Raw genomic sequence first — 13,886 nt, forward strand, 5'->3', positions numbered from 1 at the left:
GAAATTCGTTCTCGTGTCCAGTTGTGTGGAAGGGTGAGAAGGAAGGAGAGTGTTACACACCTAACACTTCCCTTGGCCCCACAGGTCTGTGACGAGGAATGGCATCACTACGTCCTCAACGTGGAAATCCCCAGTGTGACCCTCTACGTGGACGGTGTCCCTCATGAGCCCTTCTCTGTCACTGAAGATTACCCACTTCATCCATCCAAGATCGAAACCCAGCTTGTGGTTGGGGCTTGCTGGCAAGGTAACGGTCACGGGTACTCCTTTTCCCCTCAGTCTCAGGAGCAATACTTTTTCTCTGCTGTGTTGATATTAATAGAAGCAGGCTCTTCTCAGTATTCTCATTCCTTGCTGTCCTGTCCTTTATCTTTTCATTCCTTTGCCTGGTGTTGCCTTTCTGGGGGCATTGCTGTGCAAGGCTTTGGGGCAGCTCTGTGATGCTCGCTGGAGGCAGTGAAGGATGGGAACACCCTTCCTGAGGGCCTGGGAGGGAGCGTTGTGCAGAGAGAGAGTGTGTTGAGGAATATGTTTATAAATTAATCTGTTAATTGGAAAGTTTACAAAAACACAGAAACAGCAGATGTGTGAGTTGCTCTGGCCCAGAGGGCACATCAGAGTGTTTGTGCTTGGTAGCCTGGTAGAAGCACTTCAGTGAGGACTGGAGAAGAGTCTGTGGGCGTCTCTGCCGAAAGACCGAGATGGGATGTGATGACAATCACCAGCAAGACAGTACAGCTTATTCTTGTTTTCTAAGTGGCAGGCTGTGTGCTTATGGCTTAACATACATTATCTCATTAATTCTAAGTGGTACGTCTGTGGGGCAGAAGCTCTTTTTATCCCTATTTCACAGCTGAAAAACTGAGATGAAGAAAAGAAGCAAGCCGTGTTAATCAGCTGATCACATGGCGCTAGGGTTTGAAGCCCTGGAGCTGGTGCACTCAGGCCGGGGTCTCTGATCCACCGAATGAAGAGTGTTAACGTTTTCTGTGCCATGGATTCCTCTGGTAGTCTGGGAAGCCTGAGGATCCCTTCTTAGAAGGATAATTTCTTATGACCCTATAAAATAAAATACATAGGATTTCAAAGGTGACCAATTAGATTGAAGTACATACAGTTATGCAAGTGCTAAAAGCCCTTATTTGTGAAATAGTAACATTTGCGCCACTCTTCACATGTGAAGATCAGGCACATCTGTTAACTGCTGTGAGTCAGAATAGCAAGGGGCTTTGTAACAATGCTTGTCGATGCAATGGGACATGATTTCTATTTGCAAAGTCACGGTTTCTTCCAATATTCTTGTCATTTGTAGCTGACATTTATAAGGAAAGGGAAAACTAAATATTAGAAGTTAGTGAAAATAAGCATGTGATCTTTCCCACCCAAGTTGACAGGTCTCCTGGTCTGCCGTTGAGGTTCATGGGGTCCCGCCTCCAACCCTTGCCCTTGACTCTGTTGTGTGACTGCAGGGTGTCATCATCACATGTACCTGCTAAATCAGCCTTCCTTTTCCTTCTCTGTGGAAGTGTTGTACCTGGAGTTAGACTAGAAATTTATGAAAGAGCCTAATTTCCAAGACATCATTTGAGCAAACTCTGGGAGACGGTGAAGGACAGGGAAACCTGGCATGCTGCAGGCCGTGGGGTTGCAGAGTCCAACACGACTGAGCAACTGAACAACAACAGTTTCCAAGACAGTTTTGCTGCTTTTAGGAGGATTGAATTTCATAATCTTCCTGCAGATCCTTTCAAATGAAAAGGAATACGACAGTATTCACAGTGAACTTCTTCAGTGAATTCCCAGATTTAATTCTGGTGACAGTCGGTTGTAAGAAATGAGAACGTGAGACCAAGGAGTGAGGAATAAATTATTGGGCATATCGGAAGTTTTTCTTATTCTTAAAATTTCAGTTCATATTAGCTTCCACAATTTCTCAGTAAAGACTTGAATAAGAATACAAGAGCCAACCTAAGTGTTATTTTGTATTCTGAGAACTTTGTTGCATGGGTTAAAATAAGCCCTCACATTCCAGTCTGCCTTCCTGTTCGTGTCCTGGTGCCTCTGCTGTCAGATGGCCGTCACTTTCACCCTCTCTCATCTCTTTCTACCTCAGCCCTCTCGGCATCCTCAGCCAGAAAAATCTCCCTAGATCTCCAAACCAAACACAAGTTTTTAGAAATTGTAGTTAACAGGAAAAAAGATCTCCTTTCTTCCTTTCAGGGGATTTGAGATCCCTTTCTTTTCAAATTCACTATGGGGAACTCAGGCTTTAGGCCCCCTCATTGCATCAACAGAAACATCAGTTCTTACTGTGGGTTGTGAAGACAGAGGATCTATGTGGGCCCCAGGGCTCACCTGTGCACACCTGGTCTGGAGCCCACTCATCTGCAGCTAAAGCTAAAGGTGGAGAGGCCTGTTCTGCAAGATGGGGCGGACACAGGGAAGCAGTCTTGAAAGTGGAGACTCTGTCCTCTTATCGGGTGGGTGTGTGCCTGGACCCAGAACACTGGTGGGGACAGCAGCTGCTGTCCCTGAGCCATCACTGATTGAGTATGTTTCTCTGGGTTAAGTTCCCTAATCTCTGACTCCCTTCCTGTTCAGAAAAACTGGTTAAAAATGCCTTCCTTCCTCTGTCCCTTGGAAGTCAAAGTCTCAACCAATTATGTACTCCTTTTGAGCCTTCAAAAGTTATACACATTCACTACATAGCACCCTTTGGATGCTGATGTGTGTGTCCCCATCAGGAAGGCTGGCACTGTGGTCCAGGAGGGCTGCCATTTGCATGGGGTCCGTCTCTGCCACCAACGTCAGCCACCATCTGGCTGGGTCCTGCCTGGGCAGGTTGAAGAGATCAGTGAATTGAGCACACGGCTTTCACTCCGTCTTATTTTGAATCCAACTTGTGTTTTGGCAAGGAGGCTGTAGGAAGGCAAAATAAAAGACTGGAAAAAGATGAACAACATGGTCCTACTGGATAGCCCAGAGAACTATATTCAATATCCTCTGATCAACCATAATGGAAAAGAATATGAAAAAGGGTGTGTGTGTGTGTGTGTGTAACTGAATCACATTGCTGAACAACAGAGATTAACTTCGTAAATCAACTACAATTAAACTTTTTTTTAAAAGGATGGGAAGAAGCATTGGGGTGGTAAAAGGTGATGATGTACAAGCTTCATCCAGGTGGAGTGTGTCAAGAGGGATGAGAGGCGAAGTGTTCTCTTTGGGTTTGGTAACTTTTCGAAACTAATTTTCAAGGTCCAGTTCTGAAGAGCCTAACCTCTTGGTCCTTTTATATTGTCTGTCTTGCTTTTCTACAGAGTATTCAGGAGTTGAAAGTGACAATGAAACTGAGCCTGTGCCTCTGGCCTCCGCAGGTCCCTGGACTCTTGCCTACGGTTCACTATTGTGTTTCATTTAAAGACAAGACCTCCATTCATTGCCCATTCCGCATGCGACACCCCGGTTGCGTTTGGGTCCCAGACACTGTCTTGAGCTGCTGCTTTGCCTTATGCTGCCCCATTGCATCATGGGATTTCCTTTTTCTGCCCGTGCTGATCCCAGCTGAAGTGAGAGCAAATGACTCATTCATGCGAGGCACTAATGGGAGTTTCTTTTACCCCCTTCATCAAATCTCACCCCATCCCACTGCCTGAGACACCTTGCTGAAATCTCACAGACAAGGCTTGGGAGGCTACCTCCTGCTGCTTGTGTGTCTGAACCACCAGACAGGAAAAGACTCGTGTCTAGATATTCTGTCCTGCCCGATAATAAATTCTAAATAATGTTTCTTAGAGATCTCAATCCCTAACAGTGATGTTGCGTGTAATGTCCTTGTCAGGATTGAGACGTGCTGCTGACAGTCAGGCTCTTCTCCTTCAGTGTAGGAACAGGGTTTACTACCTCCTGATATTGGCTCTTTGTGACAGCCTGTCAAGGGCCACTTTCTGGCTTTTTCTTATAACATCTTCACTCTCCTCAGCTGTCCTCAGTAGTTGGAGACAGGCATGCTGCGAGTCAATGAAACAGCCATCTGAGTGGCCTTGATACTAGGCTTCTAAGTGCAGGATGGGGTTTTAACACTCATCTTTCTACTCCTGCTTGTGTATGTTCATCCCCGAGTTTGTATGTATTCTGGGAATATGCTCAGTTAGAAAAAAGCAACCTAAGGGGAATTCCCTTTTCGTCCAGTGGTCAGGACCCAGCGCTTTCACTTCAGGGGCCCAGGTGTGATTCCTGGTCAGGGAACTAAGATCCTGCATCCACATGGTCCAGCCAAAAATAAATAAATTTTAAAAAGGCAGCCCAGCATCTGATCCAGCTGACTGAGAAGGCAGTGGTTGAAGAGACTAGCACCAGTAAGATGTCACTTGCGTGCCATGGTGACCAGTGCAGCATGGACCACCCTTACTGGGGAGTGGCCCACAATCATGGGACCTCTGGGCTTCTGGTGAGGGACACATCACCACCAGCTCCTCTCTTCTCCGGGCCACATGCATGATCATAAACCATTTAATTTCCTCATTGTGCTTCCATGTCAGCTGCAAGGCTAACAGGATCTGATAGGAACTAACCCGCATGTCCACCCATCAAGCCACCACCACCGGTAACACCACATTGAAAAGTGAGATGGGAGGCCCAGGCTGCCCCCACAATTTCTGCTTTCCCTCCCCCATGTTCCACAGGTGGTGACCTGCGCATGACCCAGTTTTTCCGAGGTAATCTGGCTGGCCTGACCATCCGTTCTGGGAAGCTCACAGATAAGAAGGTGATTGACTGTCTGTATACCTGCAAAGAGGGGCTAGACCTGCACACCCCCGAAGACAATGGCAGAGGTGTCAAGGTAACACAGGCACCCCCCTGCCTGGCACCCCACTCCCCTGCACCCACACCTTCTTTGACCTCAAGTGTAAAGGCCACTGGCACTGGTTGATCTGTTTTTACTCTTCACACCTCTGGCACCACACCCTAACTCTCCAGCTCTTTGGGCCCCTGCTCCCCAGTTGTCCCATAGTCTACTTCCATCCTGACACTGACTGGGCACTAGGCCCCACAGCCCACCAGACGTCTGCTCCTCAGCTGCCAGACAAGCTTCCAGGCCCCTGGTACCCACACTTCCATCCAGCTTGGCTGCAAGTCCAGGGTTCCCAAAACCCCTCCCCCTTTTCAGTTTCAATAATTTGCAGAACTGCTCAGAAAACCCCACAAAACACTTTACTACAGTTACTGGTTTATTGTAAGGGATGCAACTCAGGAACAAGCAGGTGGAAGAGATGCTCAGGGCCTGGGGTGAGGGGAGTGCACAGGGCTTCCACCCCCAACCCCCCAGCACCTTGCTGTGTCTGCAAACCCAGTTCTCCAGACCCTGTTGTTTGGGGGTTTTGTAGAGATTCCATTATATAAGCATGATGGATCAAATCATTAACCACTGTGATCAATTAACACAGTCTCCAGCCTTTCTCCCTTCAAGGGTAGGACTGAAGGTCCACTCTCACCACACGGTTTGTTTCTCTAGCAACCAGTCCCTATCCAGAAACTATCTAGGGCTCCACCAAGAGTCACCTCATTAAGGTAAACTCTGGGGTGGTTGAAAGGGGCTTAATCAGGAATAACAAAAGATGCTCCTATCCCTCAAGAAATTCCAAGGGTTTTAGGAGGTCCGTGCCAGAAACCAGGAACAAAGACCAGGCATTCTTTTTCTTCTTAATATCACAGATCTGTTTGCGCCTTTGATATTTACTGTCGTATCATAGGGTCATGGTCACTGGAATTCTACAAGCTTTTCTTTTCCTAAGTCACCAGTTCACATCAATCCCAAGCTAATTCTCTTTGTCAGCGCGTTCATGGTTTCACCTCCTTGCAGACAACCTTACTCCTCTCCTGTCTGTTTTGGTGCCATTTCAGATCCAGGCCAACCCTAGTCAGTCGACGTTGACCTTGGAGGGAGAGGACGTGGGGGAGCTTGATAAGGCCATGCAGCATGTTTCCTACCTTAATTCACGACAGTTCCCCACCCCAGGGATCCGAAGACTCAAAATCACCAGCACGGTCAAGTAGGTGCTGATTTGTTAGCAGTAAATCTTGTCTGTCTTTGCCCAGTGATCCTTGAGAAGAAAACATGTGCATTTAAGTTTTTTAGGACAAACCAGCCTCCCTTCTGTAAGCTTATGGTCACTTGTTTCCAGAAACTTTGAGTGATGTTTGGAAGCACATTCTGGGAGTGGCCAGCGTCTTGTCCCCTAGGTGGTTGTGGAATCCTGCCTGTGCCACCTCCGAGCACCCTTGTGTGGCCTGCAGTGTGTGTGTGTGTGTGTGTGTGTGTGTTGTGCTCAGTCACGTCCAACTCTTTGCAACCCCATGGACTGTGGCCTGCCAGGCTCCTCTGTCCATTGGATTCTCCAGGCAAGAATACTGGATGACCCTATGACATTTCCTCCTCTGGGAGTATAGCCTGAGAAGTCATCTTTTCAAGCCCTGACCCTCCCCTCCCCTTCCTTGTTGACAGGTGTTTTAACGAGGCCACCTGCATCTCCATCCCCCCAGTGGACGGCTACATAATGGTTTTGCAGCCAGAAGAGCCCAAGATCAGTCTGAGCGGCATCCACCATTTTGCTCGAGCGGCTTCCGAATTTGAAAGCTCGGAGGGGGTTTTCCTCTTCCCCGAGCTTCGGATCATCAGCACCATCACGAGAGAAGTGGAACCCGAAGGGGAAGGGGATGAGGACCCGACAGGTGATAGCCCAGAACAGTCGCCCCTGCCTCAGCTCTAAACTGTGCAGCTGAAACCCACTGCGGCTGCCAGGGAAAAATCCCTGCCCTTTTCCTCTGTGGTTTTGGAAACTTGAATGTTTCTGTGCTGTTTTGGATTTGCTTCTAAAATCTGACTGTGGGCTGGAGCTCCTTCTGATCTTTGGAAACCCACTTATTGGGGGAGGGGGTGGTTCTTTGATCTTTTCCCAGCTTGACATCAGAGTCAGATAGATCTTGGCGGTTGAGAGGATGGAGACCAGGGCAGGGGATGCAGTTGGGGGATGCTCCTGCTGGCTGGCAGTCCCAGCAGGACAGACCGCCCCCCATTCTCAGACCTTCTCTCTATTCATTCAGTCCTCCTTAGACGCATAAAACACCCCCAGTTCTTGAAAGTGACTGTCCCATACCTCCATCCATGGTCCCTAAAAGGGCTCTGTGAGTTTGAGGATGAGCAGGCAGGCCGTTGCTGTGACCTCCTCTCCAGGCTCCACGGCCTCTGCTATTTCCGGTTGGGCTATTTTTGCAGTTCAAGAGTCACTGGTGTCAGAGGAGATCGTGCACGACCTGGACACCTGTGAGGTCACAGTGGAGGGAGAAGAACTGAATGGAGAGCAGGAGAGCCTGGAGGTGGACGCGGCCCGCCTGCAGCAGAAGGGCATCGAAATGAGCAGCTCTGACATGGGCGTGGTCTTCACAGGTGGGAAGAGTGACAGCTCGGAGCTGTCTTCCCAGCTCAAAACCTGGAGGGAGCCCTAGATGGGGCGGGAAGGGAGAGTGTTGACTGGGCCGAGCGGTGGCTGCCAGCTTCCAGATGGGGAGGGGAGGGCAGCTCTGCCTGGTGCCCCATCCCCATAAAGGGTGGATGTCTGGGCACGTTATGGCACACGCCCTTCAGGACGGGGAGATACCCCACAGTTGGACAGCCAGGCATGGCTGAGTGCCTTGGGAACCACCTGCGTTTGCCTGCAGCCTGTGTTCCTAACTCCACACTGCTGTCTCCTCCTCGCCCGCAGGTGTTGACACCATGGCCAGCTATGAGGAGATCTTACACCTCCTGCGCTATCGGAACTGGCACACCAGGTCCTTGCTTGACCGCAAGTTCAAGCTTGTCTGCTCTGAGCTGAATGGTCGTTACGTCAGCAAAGAGTTCCAGGTGGAGGTGAGAGCCGGCCTCTGCAGAGAAAGGCCAGTGGCATGGTGAATGAGCACCCACTTACGACCCTGATGTTTGCAAATGCTGATTTCCAGGGCATTTGTAGTGGTCACTGTTGGGGTTCATCGGGGTGGGTCACCTTTTCCACCTGGGGGTACTGCTTCAGGCTAGACCTACACGGGTTTAGGGTGACAGGTTGTACTTGGGGTGAGCTGGGATCCGGCACGGTGCCCTTTTCACAGGTTCCCTCAGCCCGGGACTTGGAGGGGCTTTGGAGGGAGGTGGTCAGGATTGAGTGGCGGTTGATACCTTGGGCTGAGGAGCAAGAGTGTGTCTTGAAATCTGACATTGCTTTCTAAGGAGCAGTGCCCGGAGGTTCTCTGCAGAGGCCTGGCCCTGCTAGGAGTGAATGCTCTGCCCAGGGCAGGACTGCGTTGCGAGGAACGTGGTCATGGTGACTCTGGCCCAGGTGGCCAGGGGGCACGTGGCCACTCTGACATGTCTAGTGTCACTCAGAGCTTCTGTGCCCCAGAGGAGTGAACCAGAAGTTATTCTCAGCAGTTGAGCACTTGCACTGTGACCCCACAGCCCCAGAATTAGACTCACAAGGCTGAAGAGTCCACGAGGGTGTTCTGTGAGCCAAGGGTAGCAGATTTGAAAGAAAGAAAGCCTATGATTTGTGCTCTTTCGTGTGGCTGTGATTTTGAGAAAAGAGGGACATGGTCTGTGCCCAGGCTTCTCAGATGACCCAAGGTAAAGGGCCACTGGTGGTGCTAGGCCTTCTCCTCCAGTCTGCTGTGGATGAATTATTTTATTAGGCACAATAAAAATGAGTTATTACAAGAGCAGGCTTTTTCTTGGCTGTGTGAACATCAGATCATTACAACACCCTCCTTGGCTTCTTCTGTCCTTTTCTCCACCCACCAGCACCTATCCAGGGCCCACTTTGGTGGTGCTGGTCAAGTGCATATCCATTCCCCACACACATCCGGGCTGCCTTTCCATTTCTGCAGGTGAATGTCATCCACACAGCCAACCCCATGGAGCACGCCAGCCACATAGCTGCCCAGCCGCAGTTTGTCCACCCCGAGCACCGCTCCTTCATTGACCTCTCGGGTCACAACCTGGCCAACCCCCACCCGTTTGCAGGTAGGACTGTGCTGCTGCTGCTGCTAAGTTGCTTCAGTCGTGTCTGACTCTGTGCGACCCCATAGATGGCAGCCCACCAGGCTCCCCCGTCCCTGGAATTCTCCAGGCAAGAACACTGGAATGGGTTGCCATTTCCTTCTCCAGTGCACGAAAGTGAAAAGTGAAAGTGAAGTTGTGTCTGACTCTTAGTGACCCCATGGATTGCAGCCCACCAGGCTCCTCCGTCCATGGGATTTTCCAGGCAAGAGTGCTGGAGTTGGGTGCCATTGCCTTCTCCTGCCCCAACTCCTGCTGTGAGCTCAGCACCCACTTCCCCCTGGCTCAGAACAGCCACTGGCCAGCCCAGCTTTTATTCCCCATCACACAAGGAAACTGGAGCAAAGACAAGGCAGCAAGGGGTCAAACTCCTGCACTGAGCCTTTTCTCAGAGATCTGTTTTCTGGGGGCTGATGGAGCCAGCAGTAGGGAGGCCCAGGGCACACGGGCCGAGGACAGGTCCTGTCATCACAGCCGTCCTGTCTCCTCTCGCCCCAGTCGTGCCCAGCACGGCCACCGTCGTCATCGTGGTGTGCGTCAGCTTCCTGGTTTTCATGATCATCCTGGGGGTGTTCCGGATCCGGGCTGCACACCAGAGAACCATGCGGGACCAGGACACCGGGAAAGAGAATGAAATGGACTGGGATGACTCCGCCCTGACCATCACCGTGAACCCCATGGAGGTAGGTGTGGAGCCCCTGGGAGGCTCATCCACCCCACCCCACCCCCACCCCCACCCCCACCACCGACGTTCCTGTGCTTCGTGTGGTCCTTACCACGACCCTGCAATTAAAGTGAGGCCTATGGGGCCTGATACAGGGTCCTGGTCACACTGTGGGTGGTGACCAGAGCTTTGTTTCCCTTTGTCTGTGGTGAGGCTTCTTCCAGCCTAGTCCAGCCTCTCTGGCTGGATTCAGCACCCGGTCAGTTGGGTTGTCCCTTTGTCAGACATACGAGGACCAGCATAGCAGTGAGGAGGAAGAGGAGGAGGAGGAAGAGGAGAGTGAGGATGGGGACGAGGAGGACGACATCACCAGTGCTGAGTCGGAGAGCAGTGAGGAGGACGAGGGGGAGCACGGGGACCCGCAGACCTCGAACCGGCAGCAGCAGCTGGAGTGGGACGACTCCACCCTCAGCTACTGAGCGCACCCCCCCCCCACCAGCCCCCACCACCCCGTCTTCCTTCCTGCTTCCGGAGACTCTGCTGCCATCGCTGCCCACCCCCAGGGTCCATGATGTACAAAGTCATTCTGGCCAGTAGGTCTGCAGACCCTCCCCACCGCCAGTCTCTGCCCTGCTTGGTGTGTAGGCCCGTAGGCTCCCTCCCCTGCCACCCCCCTTCCTCCCGTTCGCCGGGATCGCTCTTAAGTTATGTGAGGAGCTGACGCTCGCTCAACTCCAGAAAAGCTGCAGTGACTGGACTCCTTGACAAAGGGTTAGAATTGCTCACTCCCACCTGGTAATCCTTTCTTCTTTTTTTTAAAGCTTTTATTTTTCCACACTAGTGCATGTATAAAATGGCAGAATGGGGCTAATATGTAGATGATAAACTGACTTTTTAATGTTTTGTAAATAAATTGGGTTCCTCGTGTCTTTTGTGCTAGTGTAACCCAGGGCTGGATGCAAAGCGAAGTGGAGACACTGAGCGTGGGAGGGACCGAGACCCCCAGGACCCCCACCTCCCACCCCCACCCAGGATGAGGAGAGACAGGCACAAAACTGCTGCCTGGCAGGAGGGGACCGGGCCAGGGACCCCTCTTCAGAGGCTGGAAAAGGTCAGGTCTTTGGGATTCTACCCATTTCTGATTTGGCATAGGGCTGAGGGGAGCTGGGGTCCCTGGCTGTGTGTACTCGTTTCTCCAAGGACCAGCAGCTCCTCACAGAGGTGCAACTTTGGGGTCCGTACCAAATAGATGTAGTTTTCCTTGCTGGTGAGAGTGCATGTTGACCGTCCAGATGTGCAGACCCTCTAACCACTTGGTTTGGAGACAGCAACAGGCCTAGGGGAATCCATACTCAGAACCTTGCTGAAATGACGCCCAGGGGCCGGAGGGCAGCACTCCATTCCCAAGCAACTGCTGTTTCCCCTCCTCCCAGAGCCCGCCCCAGGGATACAACCCACGCCCAGTAGGTGGTGGAAGGAGAGAACAGCAGTCAGGAGCTAAAACCCTACAGCACTTGGTTTTTAATGTACATGTAAAATTTTAGATTTCTAAAACCGGGGGAAAATAATTTTGAACACTACGCTGTGATCATAACCGCTAGTCTCGAGGACACTGCCAGCTGTCCCGTGTCATGTGTGGCCACCCCTCCATGTACTGTCACCGTAGCTGCTCTGTTTAGACCGTGGGTAGACGCTCATGTGGAGACAGGACCGTTCTCTCGCTGTCTGTAGCGGCCGTGGTATCACTTTTCAGATGTGTATATTGACAATAGGTCAGAAAGTGTATACATACAATAAAGTCTGGTTCTAACTCCAGCGGGAGAGCGGGTTTTTTTTGGTCTCATTTTCATTTGAATCCTACATTCCCTTGGTTTCTTTCTGAGCCAAGAACATAACATACAAAGGCTTTTGTTTCTTTTAATCTGTTTTAACCTCTCACTTCAAGATTTCAGACTACTGGTCTGAACCTTCATCAATTATGTCAAACTCACCTTCCACATACGGAAACATCAAATGGTTTTTTAAAAAAAACATAGAAAATACTTTTCTCTCCGGGCACACAGGCCATGCACCCAAACCAAGCATTGCTGTGTATACACACTGTGCTGTCCATGCCAGGAAGCACAGACTCGTTTAAATAAATAGACAGATGTACACTCAGCTTTTCCTATTCCCAGACAGGTGAGATGGGTCTGATGAATTCAGCACTTAATTGGGAACCAGGGTCTGGTCAGTGGAGCTCTGTGGGTGGCATGGATTGCTACGGCCGGTGCCGCTCAGCCACCTCTAATGAACAGAGAAACAGGCTAGTACCCCAGGCTCTTCTGGAAGCTGTATGCTTGGGCTGTTGAGAGGGCAGTTAACCTCTGGCACTGCTGAGCCTTGCAAGGCCTTTGAGAGGTAAGTGGTGTCGCCCTGTGGGTCCCCAGTAAGCTGCTGATTCTATTATGCCCACCTGTGGGCTGCTGGAAACCCAGATTCTTAGCTCTGTCTCCAGAGTGAGCTCCAAAAGGCCGACAGAGGCCCAGGGACCTGCATTCCTAGGGCTCCTCAGATGTATCCAAGGCTGAGCCTGAACCATTTTCTGGCTAAGTACTGTCCGAGGAAAAGATGCCCCCATGCCCCTGACTCATGCCTCTGCTACCTAGGTCCTGGGGGCAGAGTCTCAAAAGTGAGTGTTTCGGAGAGGAGGTAGGTCTTTCACTACCTAAAACCTGCTTCAGGGAGAGGGAGGTTACACACAATTGCACAATTGTACCAGCTTGCCTCTTGATCCATGACCAGGGTGAGCTCAGTCAAGCTCCCGTCTTTCTAATGTGGCTTGAGAACCAGCATGCACTCAACCTGACGGGGGTTAGGGCCATCCCCCTCACCTTCACCCAGAACTACAGAGGTCAGTAAGTAGTTGGGCTACCTTTTTTTTTCTTACCCGCAAACAAAATCGCTTTACAGCAGAGATGAGAATTCCCGTATCCAGAAGTACCCTCCCTAAATCCAGAGGGCACCCAGGCCGCCTCTGGGAGCTGCCCAGAACTCAGTCAATGGAGAGCACGCAGGTGGAGGTGGTGAGCAGGCGTGGGCGCCCTGTCTGGACCGCCAGGCGCGGACACATGTACAGCGCAGTGGGAGCCTGGGGAGGAGGCAGCCCCCAGGCGGGAGAGAGGAGTCTTGGCTGGCTCCAGATCCACCAGCTGGAAGACTTGAGGTTATAGACCCTCGGCAAGATGCAGCCTGAGGTGTGCGGCTCACAGTGTCTTCCCATCAAAGCCCAGGGCTCTGATGGGCACGCGGAGGACAGCGCCCCACCCCCGCTCTAGGATGCATTTCTATGTATGGCTGTTCAGTTCCTGAAACATTTCAAGTCATAAATAAATAACCAGTGTAAACAAAAGGCAGTCGTGTAGGTTCTTTCCCAAGGATGCAGTCCAGCCTTTTGGCCCTGGAGGGTAGCTGAGGGTGCTCGCCTCCCAAGACTGAGTTTGCTTGTCTCCAGGCGCAGGGCTGGGAGGGGCCATTATTGCCTGTTATCTTTGGACACGTTGTGGGCCAGCCAGTTCACTTTGGTTTTCCAGCTTTCCCGGAGGGCTTCATTAAACTTCACTCGGAAGTGCTTCAGAGCCTCCTCCTCCGTTTTCCCCAATGCCAGAGAATCCTGGGGCAAAACCGAAGGAGTGGGTGTCCCCCTGACGGGCTGGGCCCTGCTCAACAGGGACCCCTGCCCCCCCTGCACCTCTGCCCTCTCTGGGCAGGTAACACCCCCTCCTCACAGAGGAGTCAGGAGAGCACCCCACAGCATCTCCCCGGGGAAGAGCTTCTTCCTTCTGACCCCAAAGCAAGGCAGCCCCCCAACCCATCCTCAAAATAACATGTCAGCTTGTGCCAGGAGGTCTTGGCCCCAAAGCCCCATGTGGACAGAGGACCTGGCCTTCTCCACTGGAAGCTGGCCGGAGGAGGAAGCAGGGGAGCGGCTTCATCCTGGGAACTGGGCACCAAAGAGAACACCAGGCAGGGGCTGTGGCCCCACCACCCTTCACTTCCCACCCCAGAGTCTCACAAACTGAAAAGACACAGGAAGGAAAAATATCTTTTAACCACAGAGGGAACCCTCCCGTGCAAGTGGAAATACCCTCAGCC

General features: G+C 51.5%; 2 protein-coding genes across 16 annotated transcripts in view; one reads left to right on the forward strand and one right to left on the reverse strand.

Moving 5' to 3' along the window:
• The window catches only part of CLSTN1 (calsyntenin 1), a 76,023-nt gene extending 64,456 nt beyond the window's left edge, over positions 1 to 11,567 (forward strand). For 2 of the 6 annotated variants that reach the window (XM_059875721.1, XM_024976739.2), the window contains 10 exons: positions 85 to 247; positions 3,321 to 3,398; positions 4,686 to 4,843; positions 5,905 to 6,053; positions 6,506 to 6,732; positions 7,277 to 7,447; positions 7,764 to 7,909; positions 8,917 to 9,052; positions 9,587 to 9,771; positions 10,037 to 11,567. In XM_059875721.1, the coding sequence (XP_059731704.1) occupies positions 85 to 247; positions 3,321 to 3,398; positions 4,686 to 4,843; positions 5,905 to 6,053; positions 6,506 to 6,732; positions 7,277 to 7,447; positions 7,764 to 7,909; positions 8,917 to 9,052; positions 9,587 to 9,771; positions 10,037 to 10,231 (1,608 nt within the window). In that variant the 3' untranslated portion in view covers positions 10,232 to 11,567. The remainder of the gene's footprint in view (positions 1 to 84; positions 248 to 3,320; positions 3,399 to 4,685; positions 4,844 to 5,904; positions 6,054 to 6,505; positions 6,733 to 7,276; positions 7,448 to 7,763; positions 7,910 to 8,916; positions 9,053 to 9,586; positions 9,772 to 10,036) is intronic. The other 4 variants (XM_024976738.2, XM_024976740.2, XM_024976741.2 and 1 more) reach the window with 2 other exon arrangements.
• An 88-nt stretch (positions 11,568 to 11,655) lies between these two features.
• Positions 11,656 to 13,886, reverse strand: part of PIK3CD (phosphatidylinositol-4,5-bisphosphate 3-kinase catalytic subunit delta) — a 61,396-nt gene continuing 59,165 nt past the window's right edge. For 8 of the 10 annotated variants that reach the window (XM_010813246.3, XM_024976086.2, XM_005216942.4 and 5 more), the window contains one exon: positions 11,656 to 13,404. In XM_010813246.3, coding sequence (XP_010811548.1) covers positions 13,267 to 13,404 — 138 coding nt within the window. In that variant the 3' untranslated portion in view covers positions 11,656 to 13,266. The other 2 variants (NM_001205548.2, XM_024976085.2) reach the window with 2 other exon arrangements.

The sequence above is a fragment of the Bos taurus genome, chromosome 16 (genome assembly GCF_002263795.3).
Source record: "Bos taurus isolate L1 Dominette 01449 registration number 42190680 breed Hereford chromosome 16, ARS-UCD2.0, whole genome shotgun sequence".
NCBI lineage: Eukaryota > Metazoa > Chordata > Mammalia > Artiodactyla > Bovidae > Bos > Bos taurus.